Source organism: Stegostoma tigrinum, chromosome 21 (genome assembly GCF_030684315.1).
Source record: "Stegostoma tigrinum isolate sSteTig4 chromosome 21, sSteTig4.hap1, whole genome shotgun sequence".
NCBI lineage: Eukaryota > Metazoa > Chordata > Chondrichthyes > Orectolobiformes > Stegostomatidae > Stegostoma > Stegostoma tigrinum.
Window position 1 is genome coordinate 465,573 of NC_081374.1, and position 18,830 is coordinate 484,402.

General features: G+C 47.8%; 1 protein-coding gene across 2 annotated transcripts in view; it reads right to left on the reverse strand.

The window, feature by feature from the left end:
- Positions 1-9,073: 9,073 nt before the first annotated feature.
- The window catches only part of LOC125462841 (potassium voltage-gated channel subfamily C member 4-like), a 68,913-nt gene continuing 59,156 nt past the window's right edge, over positions 9,074-18,830 (reverse strand). The window contains exons 2-5 of one of the 2 annotated variants that reach the window (XM_059653288.1): positions 17,805-18,729; positions 16,482-16,637; positions 15,551-15,796; positions 9,074-10,087 (exon numbers count right to left, since the gene is read on the reverse strand). In XM_059653288.1, coding sequence (XP_059509271.1) covers positions 15,765-15,796; positions 16,482-16,637; positions 17,805-18,729 — 1,113 coding nt within the window. In that variant the 3' untranslated portion in view covers positions 9,074-10,087; positions 15,551-15,764. The remainder of the gene's footprint in view (positions 10,088-15,550; positions 15,797-16,481; positions 16,638-17,804; positions 18,730-18,830) is intronic. The other variant, XM_048553272.1, reaches the window with a different exon arrangement.

An 18,830-nucleotide genomic window follows, 5' to 3' on the forward strand; every position in this document is an offset into this window, starting at 1 on the left:
ACACACAGAAGCTTTTCCTTGAATAAGCTCCACATTTCTAATGTGCCCATCCCCTGCAGTTTCCTTCCCCATCTTATGCTCCCTAAATCTTGCCTAATCTCATTGTAATTGCCTTTTCCCCAGCTATAACTCTTGCCCAGTGGTATACACCTATCCCTTTCCATCACTAAAGTAAACATAACAGAATTGTGATCGCTATCACCAAAGTGCTCACCTACTTCCAATTCTAACACCTGGCCAGGCTCATTACCCAGTACCAAATCTAATGTGGCTTCGCACCTTGTTGGCCTATCTACATTCTCCAGCATCTGCAGTTCCCATTATTTCTGATACCATTCAGGAGTCTCATTTTTGACCACAGAACCACCTATCTACTCCCCTTACAATTAAGTCCCCTATGATATAGCCCTTCCACTCTTTTTCCTGCATTTCTGTACAGCTGAGCCAGGTGCGGTGCCATGAACCTGGCTACTGCTGCCTTCCCCTGGTGAGCAATCTCCCCCAACAGCATCCAAAATGGTATGTCTGTTTTGGAGGGAGATGACCGCAGGGGACACCTGCACTGCCTTCCTGCTCTTTCTCTGCCTTTTGGTCACCCATTTCCTATCTCCCTCAGCAATCCTAATCTGTGATGTGACCAATTTGCTGAACGTGCTATCCGTGACTTTCTCAGCATCGCAGATGCTCCAAAGTGAGTCCATCCGCAGCTCCAGAGCCGTCATGCGGTCTAACAAGAGCTGCAGCTGGACACACTTCCTGCACGTGTAGGAGTCAGGAACATCAGCCGTGTCCCTGAGCTCCCACATCGAGCAAGAGGAGCATAACACGGGTCTCTGATGAAGGGTCTAGGCCCGAACCATCAGCTTTTGTGCTCCTGAGATGCTGCTTGGCCTGCTGTGTTCATCCAGCTCCACACTTTGTTATCTTGGATTCTCTAGCATTTGCAGTTCCCATTATCTCTGGGATCTCCTGCCATTTTTACGCAAGCTTAGTTTAATCCTACTATAATATCAAATACTAGATTAATAAAATGAAAAAAAAAGTTTATACCAACTCACTACTTACCAGCATGCAATAAAAACAGAAAAAGGAAAACACAGGCAGTGATGGTGAAGCGGGGGGGTGAAGCAGTGACGGTGAGGGGCGACAGTGCGGCAGTGACGGTGAAAGTGGGGTCAGTGAGGCAGTGATGGTGAAAGTGGGGCAGGTGAGGCAGTGACAGTGAAAGGAGAGATGGTGAGGCAGTGGCCGTGGTGGGGACGGGGGGGAGGTGAGGCAGTGAGAGTGCGATAATGGGGAGTTGAGACAGTGACAGTGAGTGTGGGGGACAGTGGAACAGTGATGGTGAGACGGGGGGACGGTGGGACAGTGATGGTGACAGCAGGGCTGGTGAGGCAGTGACAGTGAGAGGGGGGAGGTGAGACAGTGACGGTGAGGGTGGAGGTGAGACAGTGACAGTGAGGGTGGAGGTAAGACAGTGACGGTGAGGGTGGAGGTGAGACAGTGTTGGTGAGGGGGGGGACAGTGTGACAGTGACGGTGAGGGGGCCGGTGAGGCGACAATGATCCCCTGGACGTCCCAGCAATTGGAGTGGAGCCTGCGCCTTTGGAACTCTGGGAAATGTATCTTTCTATTTCCGTTGCTGACCTATTGGCTCTTAAAATCTTTTAATTCTGGTTTTTGACACCGTCATTGTCTCACCTCCCCCCCTCACCATCACTGCCTCACTGTCCCGCCCCCACCGTCACTGCCTCTCCGAACCCCTCTCACCGTCCGTCACTGCCTCACCGACACCCCCCTCACCGGCACTGCCTCACTGTCCCCCCCTCACCGTCACTGCCTCACCGCCTCACCCCCCGCCACCGTCACTGCCTCACCGACCCACTCTCACCGTCACTGCCTCACTGACCCACTCTCACCATCACTGCCTCACCGTCCACCCCTCACCATCACTGCCTCACTGTCACCCCCTCGCCAACACTGCCTCACTGACCCACTCTCACCGTCCCCCCCGCTCACCGTCACTGCCTCACCGAGCCAGTCTCACCATCACTGTCTCATCAACCCACTCTCATCGTCACTGCCTCACTGGCCCCGCTCTCACCGTCACTGCCTCACCGACCCACTCTCACCGTCACTGCCTTACTGGCCCCGCTCTCACCATCACTGCCTCACTGTCCACCCCCACAGCATCACTGCCTCAGCGTCCACCCCTCACCAACACTGCCTCACCGACCGCATCTCACCGTCACTGCCTCACCGACCCCCTCTCACCATCACTGCCTCAACGTCCCCCCCTCACCAATACTGCCTCACCGACCCACTCTCACCAACACTGCCTCACCATCCCCCCTCTCACCATCACTGCCTCACTGACCCACTCTCACCATCACTGCCTCACCATATCCCCTCTCACCGTCACTGCCTCACCGTCCCCACTCTCACTGTCACTGCCTCACAGACCCACTCTCACCATCACTGCCTCACCATATCCCCTCTCACCATCACTGCCTCACTGACCCACTCTCAACATCACTGCCTCACCATATCCCCTCTCACCATCACTGCCTCACCGTCCCCACTCTCACCGTCACTGCCTCACTGACCCACTCTCACCGTCACTGCCTCACCGTCCCCCCTCTCACCGTCACTGCCTCACTGACCCACTCTCACCATCACTGCCTCACCAACCCACTCTCACCATCACTGCCTCACCGACCCCCCCTCACCAACACTGCCTCACTGACCCCCTCGCACCGTCACTGTCTCACCGACCACCTCTCACCATCACTGCCTCACCATCCCCACCTCACCAACACTGCAACACCATCCCCACCTCACCAACACTGCCTCACTGACCCCCTCTCACCATCACTGCCTCACCGACCCCCTCACACCAGCACTGCCTCACCGTCCCCCCCTCACCAACACTGCCTCACCGACCCACTCTCACCATCACTGTCTCACCATCCCTCCCTCACCAACACTGCCTCACTGACCCACTCTCACCAACACTGCCTCAACATCCAACCCTCACCATCACTGCCTCACCGTCCTCACCTCACCATCACTGCCTCACCGTCCCCAACCTCACCAACAGTGCTTCACCGTACCCCCTTCTCACCGTCACGGCCTCACTGGCCCCGCTCTCACCATCACTGCCTCACCATATCCCCTCTCACCATCACTGCCTCACCATCCCCCCCCTCACCAACACTGCCTCACTGTCCACCCCCTCACCATCACTGCCTCACCGTCCCCCCACTCACCAACACTGCCTCGCCATCCCCCCCTCACCGTCACTGTCTCACTGACCCACTCTCACCATCACTGCCTCACCGTCCCCCCTCTCACCATCACTGCCTCACTGACCCACTCTCACCATCACTGCCTCACCGTCCACCCCTCACCAACACTGCTTCGCCATCCCCCCTCACCGTCACTGTCTCACTGACCCACTCTCACCGTCGCTGCCTCACTGTCCCCCCCTCAACAACACTGCCTCACTGACCCACTCGTACCAACACTGCCTCACCGACCCCCTCTCACCAACACTGCATCACCGACCCACTCTCACCATCACTGCCTCATCGTCCCCCTCTCATCGTCACTGCCTCACCGACCCACTCTCACCGTCACTGCCTCACCGACCCCCTCTCACCATCACTGCCTCACCGACCCACTCTCACCATCACTGCCTCACCAACCCACTCTCACCATCACTGCCTCACCATCCGACCCTCACCATATTTAATTGGGGAAGAGGAAACTATGATGCGATTAGACATGAGTTAGGAAGCATGGACTGGGAGCAGTTGTTCCATGGTAAGGGAACTATAGACATGTGGAGTCGGTTTAAGGAACAGTTGTTGGGAGTGATGAGTAAATATGTCCCTCTGAGACAGGCAAGAAGGGGTAAGATTAAGGAACCTTGGATGACGAGAGCGGTGGAGCTTCTAGTGAAAAGGAAGAAGGTAGCTTACATAAGGTGGAGGAAGCTAGGGTCAAGTTCAGCTAGAGAGGATTACATGCAGGCAAGGAAGGAGCTCAAAAATGGTCTGAGGAGAGCCAGGAGGGGGCACGAGAAAGGCTTGGCAGAAGGAATCCGGGAAAACACAAAGGCATTTTACACTTACGTGAGGAATAAGAGAATGGTCAAAGAAAGAGTAGGGCCGATCAGGGATAGCATAGGGAACTTGTGTGTGGAGCCTGAGGAGGTAGGGGAAGCCCTAAATGAGTTTTTTGCTTCTGTCTTTACGAAAGAAACGAACTTTGTAGTGAATGAAACCTTTGAAGAGCAGGTGTGCATGCTGGAATGGATAGAGATAGACGAAGCTGATGTGCTGAAAATTTTGTCAAACATTAAGATTGACAAGTCGCCAGGCCCGGATCAGATTTGTCCTCGGCTGCTTTGGGAAGCGAGAAATGCAATTGATTCGCCACTTGCGAAGATCTTTGCATCCTCGCTCTCCACTGGAGTCGTACCTGAGGACTGGAGAGAGGCAAATGTAATTCCTCTCTTCAAGAAAGGAAATAGGGAAATCCCCGGCAATTATAGACCGGTAAGTCTCACGTCTGTCGTCTGCAAGGTGTTAGAAAGGATTCTGAGGGATAAGATTTATGACCATCTGGAAGAGCATGGCTTGATCAAATACAGTCAACACGGCTTTGTGAGGGGTAGGTCATGCCTTACAAACCTTATCGAGTTTTTTGAGGATGTGACTAGAAAGGTTGATGAGGGTCGAGCTGTGGATGTGGTGTATATGGACTTCAGTAAGGCATTTGATAAGGTTCCCCATGGTAGGCTCATTCAGAAGGTCAGGAGGAATGGGATACAGTGGAACTTAGCTGCTTGGATACAGAATTGGCTGGCCAACAGAAGACAGCGAGTGGTAGTAGAAGGAAAATATTCTGCCTGGAAGTCAGTGGTGAGTGGAGTTCCACAGGGCTCTGTCCTTGGGCCTCTACTGTTTGTAATTTTTATTAATGACTTGGACGAGGGGATTGAAGGATGGGTCAGCAAGTTTGCAGACGACACAAAGGTCGGAGGTGTCGTTGACAGTGTAGAGGGCTGTTGTAGGCTGCAGCGGGACATTGACAGGATGCAGAGATGGGCTGAGAGGTGGCAGATGGAGTTCAACCTGGATAAATGCGAGGTGATGCATTTTGGAAGGTCGAATTTGAAAGCTGAGTACAGGATTAAGGATAGGATTCTTGGCAGCGTGGAGGAACAGAGGGATCTTGGTGTGCAGATACATAGATCCCTTCAAATGGCCACCCAAGTGGACAGGGTTGTTAAGAAAGCATATGGTGTTTTGGCTTTCATTAACAGAGGGATTGAGTTTAAGAGTCGTGAGATCTTGTTGCAGCTCTATAAAACTTTGGTTAGACCGCACTTGGAATACTGCGTCCAGTTCTGGGCGCCCTATTATAGGAAAGATGTGGATGCTTTGGAGAGGGTTCAGAGGAGGTTTACCAGGATGCTGCCTGGACTGGAGGGCTTATCTTATGAAGAGAGGTTGACTGAGCTCGGTCTCTTTTCATTGGAGAAAAGGAGGAGGAGAGGGGACCTAATTGAGGTATACAAGATAATGAGAGGCATAGATAGAGTTGATAGCCAGAGACAATTTCCCAGGGCAGAAATGGCTAGCACGAGGGGTCATAGTTTTAAGCTGGTTGGTGGAAAGTATCGAGGGGATGTCAGAGGCAGGTTCTTTACGCAGAGAGTTGTGAGAGCATGGAATGCGTTGCCAGCAGCAGTTGTGGAAGCAAGGTCATTGGGGTCATTTAAGAGACTGCTGGACATGTATATGGTCACAGAAATTTGAGGGTGCATACATGAGGATCAATGGTCGGCACAACATTGTGGGCTGAAGGGCCTGTTCTGTGCTGTACTGTTCTCTGTTCTTTGTTCTATGTTCTATGTTCTATCACTGCCTCACCGTCCTCCACTCACCATCACTGCCTCACCGTCCCACCTCACCAACAGTGCCTCACCGTACCCCCTTCTCACCGTCACGGCCTCACTGGCCCCGCTCTCACCATCACTGCCTCGCCATACCCCCTCTCACCATCACTGCCTCACCGTCCCCTGCGTCACCAACACTGCCACACTGACCCATTCTCACCATCACTGCCTCACTGTCCACCCCCTCACCATCACTGCCTCACCATCCCCCCACTCACCAACACTGCCTCGCCATACCCCCTCACCGTCACTGTCTCACTGACCCATTCTCACCATCACTGCCTCACTGTCCACCCCCTCACCATCACTGCCTCACCATCCCCCCACTCACCAACACTGCCTCGCCATACCCCCTCACCGTCACTGTCTCACCGACCCACTCTCACCAACACCGCCTCACCGACCCACTCCCAACACTGCCTCACCGACCCACTCTCACCATCACTGCCTCACTGACCAACTGTCACCATCACTGCCTCACCATCCACCCCTCACCAACACTGCCTCGCCACCCCCCTCACCGTCACTGCCTCACCGACCCACTCTCACTGTCACTGCCTCACCATACCCCCCACCACCGACCCACTCTCACCATCACTGCCTCACCGACCCCCTCTCACCATCACTGCCTCGCTGTCCCCCCTCACCAACACTGCCTCACCGACCCACTCGCACCGTCACTGCTTCACCGACACCCCCCCCTCACCAACACTGCCTCACTGACGCCCTCACACCGTCACTGCCTCACGGACCCCCTCACACCGTCACTGCCTCACTGACCCCCTCGCACCATCACTGCCTCACCGGCCCACTCCCACCAACACTGCATCACCGTCCCCCCCTCACCAACACTGCCGCACCAACCCACTCTCACCAACACTGCGTCACCGACCCACTCTCACCGTCACTGCCTCACTGACCCACTCTCACCGTCACTGCCTCACTGACCCACTCTCACCGTCACTGCCTCACCGTCCCCCCTCTCACCGTCACTGCCTCACCGTCCCCCCTCTCACCGTCACTGCCTCACCGACCCACTCGCACCGTCACTGCCTCACCGACCCACTCTCACCGTCACTGCCTCACCGACCCCGTCTCACCGTCACTGCCTCACTGACCCCCTCTCACCGTCACTGCCTCACCGTCCCCCCTCTCACCGTCACTGCCTCACCGACCCCCTCTCACCGTCACTGCTTCACTGACCCCCTCTCACCATCACTGCCTCACCGTCCCCCCCTCACCAACACTGCCTCACCGACCTACTCTCACCAACACTGCCTCACCGTCCACCCCTGACCATCACTGCCTCACCGACCACCCTCACCATGACTGCCTCACCGTCCCCCCTCACCAACCGTGCCTCACCGTACCCCCTTCCCACCGTCACTGCCTCACCATCCCCCCCTCACCATGACTGCCTCACCTTCCCCCCTCACCAACCGTGCCTCACCGTACTCCCTTCCCACCGTCACTGCCTCACCATCCCCCCGTCACCATGACTGCCTCACCGTCCCCCCCCTCACCAACAGTGCCTCACCGTACCCACTTCTCACCGTCACTGCCTCACCGACACCCCCCTCACCAACACTGCCTCACCGAACACCCCTCACCCTCACTGCCTCACCGAGCCATTCTCACCGTCACTGCCTCACCGAACACCCCTCACCCTCACTGCCTCACCGACCCATTCTCACCGTCACTGCCTCACCGTCCTCCCCTCACTGTGGGCCCCAGTGAATAGTAATTTTGTGCACTTTTCACTGTACTTATAAATTCCTATAATTAGCACATGTGACAAATAAATAAATGTACATCAGAGGTTTCTTGGCAAAATAGAATGCATTGTAATTACAGGAACAATGGCAGCTTGTGTACAAATACAGTTTAGAGATAGAAAGCAAAGATTTGTGGTTTTCAGGCTAAAGCGACATACGGAGATGGATTTCTCAGGAGTCAGTAATTGGATCACTCTCTTTTAATGCCTATTAATGACCTAAAATCTGACACCAGGCCTGATTTCAAAGTTTTCTGATGTCACAAAACTCAATAAGTGCCACAAACTAAAATCTACAACTTTGAAAGGGATGCAGCAACAGAAAGAGTAGGGTCTCAACATAAAATCTCTGAAGGAAGGAGGAAAAGTTGGAGCGTGCTGCCTGAAAGGACAGTGGAAACAGATCCAATTGAACTCTCAAAGAAGAAATAGAAAAGAAAATTTGAAAAGGACGATTTACATAACTGTGAGGTAAAGAATAGCAGAGTCTGGCTAACTGGAGAGGTTTTTACAAACCAAGCAGAGATATTTTAGGTTCCTGAGTAGATTTGTAGTTCCTTTTTGCGGATGCTGTGACTGGTTTGCTCACCGAGCTGGTTTGTTAGTTTGCAGATGTTTCACTACCCCTGCTGGGTAACATCAGCGCAACCTCTGATAAAGCGCTGCTGTGTTCTCCCGCTTGTTGTTTAAACTCTGGGGTCTTTGGAGTCAGTTGCCTCATTTCCAGCTTTACTTTGCAGTGGCGTGTATATAACACAAAAATCTACGTCAATTCTATGCTAACTGCTAACAAGAACCAAAGACCGCTTACACACAATGGACAGAACAAATGTAATATACAAGATTCCATGCAAGGACTGTGACAAACATTTCATTAGACAGACAGGAAAAAAGCTGGCTATGAGGATACATGAACACCAACTAACAACAAAAAGACATGACCAATATCCACTCATCTCCAAACACACAGACAGGGAGAACCACCAGAAACAAGCACAGGAATTTCTTGTGGCCTGGTCAGGCCATCAATAAACACATAAAGTTAGACATAATATTTACATCACTGCAAAGAAAATCTGGAAATGATGTAATCAACTCCAACAGACCCCAGAGTTTAACTAACAGGCAGGCAAATACAACAACACTTCTTCTGAGGCTGCACTGATAACGTTACCCAGTCTGTGAACTAATGAACCAAACAAAGCAGGTACAGGCATCTTGCATCAAATGGTCCCTTTCTGAGCTGCATCATGCTTTGATTCTGAATGTTTGAAACAAGATCCATTTGAGACACAAAACATGAAACATTAAAGTTAACTGGAAAAGGGGTATTTCTTTATTTCCATCCAAGTATAACAGTACAGTTTCATGCTCAACAACACATGAACAGGACATTAAGGTGTAATGTCATTGGTTATTGCCAGAGACACAGAGCACAGAACATTACAACACATAAAAAGGGCACAGAAACGTGACCTATCAAACTTAGCCACATTACAGTCCCCACTGATGAAATATTAAAACATTAAGAACATTCTAGAAATACACAGCAGATCAATCAGCATCGAAAAGACAGGCTACTGTTTCAGCTTAGACTGTAGTTTTTAGTTATTCTCTATGTTCTAACAAACCGTCTATCTCCACCATTTTCTGCATTTATCTCAGATTTACTGCATTTACAACTTTTCTCGTTCTTACTTGAATCCTAGTTTCGCTGTGAACAGGAGGTTGACTTACTTCGTTGCTAAGAAACTTGGAACACACAAAATATTGTTTACTTCAAGAACTTTTGAAATGTTAGCTCTGTTGCTTAGTTACATCTCAAACTAAAATACAACAGTCTACATAATGAATTACTTACGGAAGTAAAATTCACACATCTTCCCTCTAATACAATATTAGACAGTAGTAGACAAATATAAAATGTGCAACATATGATGATAAAATAAAGATCATTTATCTATTGCTGGAATTTCAAAGATATTTGCTCATTATGATCTATACATTAATAAATTCAACAGTATGTATCTAGAAACTTCTTTATATATATAATAAATATACTTACTTTTTTTCTTAATACATATCTTACAGAACCACCATGCAGTCATGCTTTTACAAGATTATGTAGATATATTACAACCAGTTTGATAGTTATGAGTGTTCAATGGTTCTCAGCTTATGATCTTCACCCAGATTGGTGTGATCTGGAACTTGCTGTTTCACTCAAGGATAGCACTTTGGATAAAATAAGGAGGTTCTCCCTTTCCTCTCTGCTATTTACCATTAAGAAAGGGTGATCATTTCTGCTTGAGTGTAGTTAACTGTGTGGACATCTTTACAATTCTCTGTATCAAAAATAAAACAGCACAAAATACAACAAAAATATAGCAGAGAGAAATTCCCAGCTAATATTAGCATTGCGCATCGCTGAACATGACAAGAGATTATAATAAATTTGAAGTGAAACTGTGTGAGTGACTGTGTAATTGAAAGCAAGTGTTTGAGGATATTTGAGACTGAATGGGAAATTGTGTGTGAGAAAGCAGATGTGAGTGAGAGTATTTGTTAGTGAGAGTCTGTGAGTCAAAATGAGAGTGAGTGAATATGTGAAAATGTCTCAGAGTAACTGAATGTGTGTATCCACGTGAGAGTGTGTATGTGAGTAAATATGTACAAAAATAAATTTGAGTGTTAGAGTGCGTGTCAGACTGTGTGGAACTCTGTGTATGTGAGTGGACTAGTGAGTGTGCATGAGAATGTGTGTACAAGTGTGTGTCTACATGAGTATGAGTGAGTATGATTGCTGTCTGATGAGTGTTTGTGAGAGTATGTGAGTGAGTATGACAGATTGAGTGTCTGTGAGATACTTAATGAAACCAATGGGAGTCTCAACAGAGGTAATGTTTCTATTCTAATAAGGGTCACTGGGCATAAAATGTTAAGAACAAAGAACAAAGAAAATTATAGCACAGGAACAGGCCCTCCACCTTCCAAGCCTGCGCCGATTCAGATCTTCTATCTAAACCTGTTGCCTATTTTCCAAGGGTCTGTAACCCTCTGCTATCTGCCCATTCATGTATCTGTCCAGATACATCTTAAATGACGCTATTGTGCCCGCCTCTACCACCTCTGCTGGCAATGCGTTCCAGGCACCAGTGTAAAGAACTTTCCACACATATCTCCCCTGAATATTCCTCCTCTCACCTTGAAATCGTGACCCCAATAATTGAGTCCCCCACTCTGGGAAAAATCTTCTTGCTATCCACCCTGTATTTACCTCTCATGATTTTGTAGACCTCAGTCAGGTCCCCCCTCAATCTCCGTCTTTCAAATGTAAATAATCCTAATGTACTCAACTTCTCCTCATAGCTAGTGCCCTCCATGCCAGGCAACATCATTGTGAATCTCCTCTGTACCCTTTGCAAATCATCCACATCCTTTTGGTAATGTGGCGACCATAACTGTGTGCAGTACTCCAAATGTGGTCAAACCAAAGTCCTATATAACTGCAATATGACCTGCCAAATCTCGAACTCAATACCCCATCTGATGAATGAAAGCATGCCATACGCCTTCTTGACCACTCTATCTACCTGTATTGCCTCCTTCAGGGTACAATGGACCTGAACATCCAGATATCTCTGTGCATCAATTTTCCACAGGGCTTTTCCATTTACTGTATAGTTTGCTCTTGAATCAAATCTTCCAAAATGCATTACCTCGCATTTGCCTGGATTGAACTCCATCTGACATTTCTCCGCACAACTCTCCAATCTATCTATATTCTGCTGCATTCTTCAATAGTCCCCTTCACTATCTGTTACTCCACCAACCTTAGTGTCATTTGCAAACTTGCTAATCAGACCATCTACACCTTCCTTCAGATCATTTATGTACATCGCAAACAACAGTGGTCCCAACACGGATCCCTGTGGAACACCACTGGTCACAGTTCTCCAATTTGAGAAACTTCCTTCTACTACTACCCTCTGTCTCCTGTTGCCCAGCCAGTTCTCTATCCATCTAGCTAGTAAACCCTGGACTCCATGCAACTTCATTTTCTCCATCATCCTACATGATGGGGAACCTTATCAAACACCTTTCTGAAGGCCATGGATATAACATCTACAGCCCTTCCCTCATCTACCAACTTTGTCACTTCTTCAAAGAATTCTATCAAGTTGATCAGACATGACCTTCCCTGCACAAAACCATGCTGCCTATCACTAATAAGCCCATTTTCTTCCAAATGTAAATAGATCCTATCCCTCAGTATCTTCTCCAGCAGCTTCTCTACCACTGACTTCAGGCTCACCAGTCTATAAATATCTGAATTATCCCTGCTACCCTTCTTAAACAAGGGGACAGCATTAGCAATTCTCCAGTCCTCCGGGACCTCGTCCTTGCTCAAGGATGCTGCAAAGATATTTGTTAAGGCCCCAGCTATTTCCTCTCTCACTTCCTTGTACATAGAACATAGAACATAGAACAATACAGTGCAGAACAGGCCCTTCGGCCCTCAATGTTGCGCCGACCTGTGAACTAATCTAAGCCCCTCCCCCTACACTATCCCATCATTATCCATATGCTTATGCAAGGACTGTTTAAATGCCCCTAATGTTGCTGAGTTAACTACATTGGCAGGCAGAGCGTTCCACGCCCTTACCACTCTCTCAGTAAAGAACCTGCCTCTGACATCTGTCTTAAATCTATCACCCCTCAATTTGTAGCTATGCTCCCTTGTACAAGCTGAAGTCATCATCCTCGGAAAAAGGCTCTCACTGTCCACCCTATCTAATCCTCTGATCATCTTGTATGTCTCTATTAAATCCCCTCTTAGCCTCCTTCTCTCCAATGAGAACAGACCCAAGGCCCTCAGCCTTTCTTCATAGGGCCTGCACTCCAGACCAGGCAACATCCTGGTAAATCTGCTCTGCATCTTTTCCAATGCTTCCACATCCTTCCTGTAATGGGGTGACCAGAACTGCACGCAATATTCCAAATGAGGCCGCACTAGCATTTTGTACGATTGCATCATGACATCGCGGCTTCAGAACTCAATCCCTCTACCAATAAAACCTAACACACCGTAAGCCTTCTTACAGCACTATCAACCTGGGTGGCAACTTTCAGGGATCTATGTACATGGACACCAAGATCCCTCTGCACACCCACACTACCAAGAATCTTTCCATTGACCCGGTATTCTGCCTTCCTATTATTCGTTCCAAAGTGAATCACCTCACATTTATCCGTATTAAACTTCATTTGCCACCTCTCAGCCCGATTCTGCAGTTTATCCAAGTCTGCCTGCGACCTGCAACATTCTTCCACACTGTCCACCACCCCACCGACTTTAGTGCCATCTGCAAACTTACTAACCCATCCACCTATGCCTGCATCCAAGTCATTTATAAAAATGACAAACAGCATTGGTCCCAAAACAGATCTTTGAGGCACACCACTAGTAACCGGACTCCAGGCTGAATTTTTTCCATCAACCACCACTTGTGGCCTTCTTACAGAAAGCTGGTTTCTAATCCAAACTGCTAAATCTCCCTCAATCCCGTGCCTCTGTATTTTCTCCAATAGCCTACCATGTGGAACCTTATCAAAGGCTTTACTGAAGTCCATGTACACCACGTCAACTGCCCGACACTCATCCACATGCTTGGTCACCTTCTCAAAAAACTCAATGAGGTTAGTGAGACATGACCTGCCCTTGATGAATCCATGCTGACTATCTCCAATCAAATTGTTGCTTGCTAGATGATTATAAATTTTATCTCTTATAATCCTTTCCAAATTTTTTCCTACAACAGCCGTAAGGCTCACAGATCTATAATTACCCGGGTCATCCTTATTGCCCTTCTTGAACAAGGGGACAACATTTGCAATCCTCCAGTCCTCTAGTACTAAACCTGTAGACAATGATGACTCAAAGATCAAGGCCAAAGGCTCCGCCACCTCCTCCCTAGCTTCCTAGACAATCCTCAGAAAAATCCCATCTGCCCCAGGGGATTTATCTACCTTCACACCTTCTAGAATTGATATCACCTCCTTCTTACTAACCTTAATCCTTTCAATTCCAGTAGCCAGTAACTCAGTCATCTCTCTACAATATTCTCCTGTTCCTGAGTGAAAACAGATGAGAAATAATCATTTAGCACCTCTCCAATCTCCACAGGGTCCACACACAACTTCCCACTTCTGTCTTTGACTGGCCCTATTCCTACCCTAGTCACCCTCTTATTCCTCACATACCTATAGAAAGCTTTAGGGTTCTCCTTTATTTACCTGCCAATGTCTGCTCATATCCCCTCCTTGCTCTTCTTAACTCTCTCTTTAAATCCTTCCTTGCTAATCAGTAACTCTCCATCGCCTCATCTGAACCATCTTGTCTCATCATCACATAATCCTCCCTCTTCCGCTTAACAAGAGATGCAATTTCTTTAGTAAACCACAGTTCCCTTACCTTATCGCTTCCTCCCTGCCTGACAGGGACATACCTGGATGTGAGTTTGCTCGCTGAGCTGGAAGGGGACATACCTACCTAGGACACGCAATATCTGTTCCGTAAACCAGCTCCACATTTCGATTGTTCCCATCCCCTGCATTTTGCTAACCTATTCTCTGCCTCCTAAGTCTTGCCTAATCACATTATAATTGCCCTTCCCCCATCTATAACTCTTGCCCTGTGGCATGTTCCAATCCCTTCCATTGCTAAAGTAAACATAACCGAGTTATGGTCACTCTCTCCAAAGTGGTCACCTACCACTGAATCAAACACCTGGCCTGGTTCATTACCAAGTACCAGATCCAGTGTGGCCTCCCCTCTTGTCAGCCCTTTGACATACCGAGTCAGCAAACCCTCCTGCACACATCGGACAAAAACTGATCCATCTGACGTACTAGAGTTATCGCATTTCCAGTCAATGTTAGGGAAGTTAAAGTCTCCCATAATGACCACCCTGTTCTTTTCACTCCTGCCCAGAATAGTTTTGTCGATCCTCTCCTCCACATCCCTGGAACTTTTCAGGGGCCTATAAAAAAACTCTCAGCAGTGTTACCTCTCCTCTCCTGTTTCTGACTTCAGCCCATACCACCTCAGTAGATGAGTCCTCATCAAAAGTTCTTTCAGTCACCGTTATACTGTCCTTGGCTAACAAAGCCACACCTCCCCCTCTTTTATCACCTTTCCTAACCTTAATAAAAGATATTAACCCTGGAACCTGCTTCCCTCAGTAAACTGGGAGAGTTCCCATCTGGACCTGGGAACTTGTCCACCCTAATGCCTTTTAGAATACCTAACACTTGCCCCTCCTTATGCTGACTTGACCTAGAGTAATCAAACATCTATCCCTAACCTCAACATCCGTCATGTCCCTCTCCTCAGTGAACACCGACGCAAAATACTCATTAAGAATCTCACTCATTTTCTCTGACTCCTCACATAACTTCCCCCTGCTCTCTCTGCACAGTTGTTGCTGGACTTGCTGAGTTTCTCCAGCAATTTCTGATTTTTGTCTCTGATTTCTAGGATCTGCAGTCCTCTTTTTTGATGGAAGTGTTGCCCGTTTGCTGCAGAACTGCTGGAGGTCTGCTGGGAGTCCCATGTTGCCTCTGTCAAAGGGGCTTATTACATTAAATGCCAATCTAGCACTCAGCTTGCCAGCAGCCAGACTTCTAGTACAGGAAATTCCCAGTCCCCCACTCCACCAGAAAACCCTGGCTAATCAAAATCCTGAGGCTAAGTATGGTTCAGCAGCACCAGTGAGTGTGGCGGCTGTTACTGGTAATGTACCTACCTGAAGCCCAGGGGAACTGAGGGCCATGGAGCACAGGTGAGTAGTGGCAAGAGAGATTTGGGTCCTTTGATTGGGACTCAGTGCCTTTTAGTTAGGCAACGGCTCAGAATCCTTGAAGCAAGCTCAACAGGGTTTGTATTTATGGTTCCTATACAGTGAGCTCCCTGACAACCAGTGGTGAATACTGGCTGCTTGTTGGAAACAAGAACAGAAATTACTGGAGAAACTCAGCAGGTCTGGCAGCATCTGTGGAGAGAAAGAAGAGTTAACATTTCATGTCTAACGACCCTTCTTCAGAACAATTCAGAACAGAAATGTTATCTCTGCTAAGACTCCCATCAGCACCACTCAGAGAGTGGTGGGCCTGTGGAATTCATTGCCACAGAGATGTGGAGTGACAGGACGTTAAATGTCTTCAAGGCAGAGGTTGATAATTTCTTGATCTCGCAAGGAGTTAAGGGCTATGGGGAGAGTGCGGGTAAGTGGAGTTGAAATGCCCATCAGCCATGATTAAATGGCAGAGTGGGCTTGATGGGCCAGATGGCCTTACTTCCACTCCTTTGTCTTATGGTCTTTGTTAAACACCTCACACTCACACAAACACTAAGTCTGTCTTAGTCACTCACATGCTGTCAAAGACACACACATATTAACACTCACACACAACCATGTGCTCATTCATGCTTGTGGTCAATAATTGCCCATGTTAAGGCTTCAATTGGGAGTGGACTGCAAACGCTGCCCATAGGCCTCCTAACCATAAAATTAATCAAGCCAAAAGTGTGAAGAATCTAACTAAGTACCCATTACCCCACCATCTAACTAACCTCCAAGAAAGGCATTAAATTCCACTGAGAGTGGGACCCACATTTTACACGTGTAGGCGAAGAGAACAATGAGCTGCCACGCTTTCCTCTGGCTGTTAACTCACCTGCTGTCTGTAAGAAACAGACTGTCCCTTTCTTGTTTTTGTCCCTCATACTGGAGCCTCTGAACACCTGGCTCTCATTGGCTGTCAACGGTTGGTTCAGTGTAGCACCTTCCTCATCAGATAGGGCCATATTTGCTTCACCATTTTGTTTTGAATCTTGGAACAGAGAGAATTTCTGCTCAGTATCTCATAAACGTCACTGCAACATCATTTTATCTTTGCCCCAGACAAAAAAAAAGTTCAGAGAGAAAAGGTAATGAAATGAGGAGACAAGAGACAGCCAGGACATACAAGCATTGCCACACGTGTATCATGATACATGCATTATGAAGTCAGAAAATGAACAAGGGCCAATTCAACAGGTTTCAGACAGTGCTTCATTACAATGTTTTCAGCTTAGAATCCTAGTGGCATAGAATTCCCCAGCACACCAGGAGACTGCTGTGATCACTACCTTTGTTCCATTATTTGAAAGCATTCTCCAATTATTTCCACTCTCTCTTTCCCATTGTCTTGAAATTTTTTCCCTTCTCAATATTTATCCAACTTGCCTTGAAATGTTATTCTGGAATCTGCTTCTGCTGTCTTTTCAGGCAGCTGTTTGCAGAGCATAGCACTGCCCTAATACTATAAATATTTTCCTCATGTTTGTTACGCCTTTTGTTAATCACTTTAAAACTGTATCCCACTAGTTAATAACTCTACAGCCTGGATAACAATTTCTTCTTATTTATTCCCATACAACTCTTTGCAATCATCACACCTCTTTCAAATCTCTCCATAACTTTGTTTGCTGTAATGAGAACAATCCAACTTCTGTAAATTCCCTACATAAATTGAAATTCTTCAGCCCGCAAACCATTCTGACAACTTTTTTTCTGTTGGTTCCATTGAATTTATTTCTTATTTTCCTACTTTCACCGTTTCCAATTTTTCTGTTAATCCACTCTGTTCCTTCTCTTTATTGCTTCTTTCTGTCTCTAGCTCTCCTGATATCCTGCTCTGGTGTTCTCTGTTTCCTTCTGCATGCTTTCCTTTTACTTCTTGTTCTTTTTTATCAATGAGAAGCATCAGTTTCAGATATTGTCCTTGCTATGCTGTTATCAGCTTTTATTTCCAGCATTCTGCAACATTAGATCAATAGAGTGATGTCAAAAGACTCCAGCAATTTGTGGGCCAGCAGGAAGCTGTGCACACAGTATTGAATCCTCACAACACCTCAACTGGAGAGAGTAAAGCTCCCAATGGAAGGACACAGTGATAGGCACCACAGAGATGGTGCTCACACACAAGCTCTGAAATACAACAGGATTAAACTCCTACCTGAGTTCTTTCTCTCTCGTATCTCTTCAGCAGCAATTTGATTGCTGTCACTCTGTGTGCTGTTGCATGAAGAGTTCAGGTCTGAACTGTAAAGGCCCGTAGTCTTGGCATGTGTTCCACAGGGGAAGTGCTTCCTGCGTTTCTTGGGGAGTTTTTGCTTGGCCATTGCCAGGGAGTAATACATTCCAAAGTTATTGACGATGACTGGCACTGGCATCGCAATGGTAAGCACACCAGCCAGGGCACATAATGCTCCCACCAGCATACCCGACCATGTCTGGGGGTACATGTCACCATAGCCAAGAGTAGTCATGGTGACTACAGCCCACCAGAAGCCAATGGGGATATTTTTGAAGTGAGTGGAATTCACAGTGTTAGAGTTTTCACCAAGTCTCTCTGCATAGTAGATCATTGTGGCGAAGATGAGGATTCCCAAGGCGAGAAAGATGATGAGCAAGAGGAACTCATTGGTGCTGGCTCTCAAGGTGTGTCCCAACACCCTCAATCCCACAAAATGCCGGGTAAGCTTGAAGATCCGTAGAATCCGTACAAACCTGACGACTCGGAGGAAGCCCAGAACATCCCTTGCTGCCTTCGAGGTCAACCCACGAAGTGCTAGCTCCAGATAGAAGGGCAGGATGGCCACAAAATCAATGAGGTTCAGCATATTCTTAACAAACAGCAGCTTATTGGGGCAGAAGGAAATGCGGACCATAAACTCCAAAGTGAACCACACGACACATACTCCTTCTACATACATGAGGGCAGGCTCTGTCTCTATCTCATACACATTCACTGTCTGAGTGCTGTTCCCCACAACTGTATGCTCTGTCAAGTTAATGATCTTGTTGAAAGCCTCATGTGTCTCGAGGCAAAAGGCGGTGATTGACAAGAGGATGAAAAAGAGGGACACAAAAGCGACAAACTGCAAGAGAAAAAGAATGTAGTTCATAGATCAGTGTTAGAATTAGAGCTTCACAACTACAAAAAATGAATAGAAAACAATAGAAATGCAGGAGGGAGTTA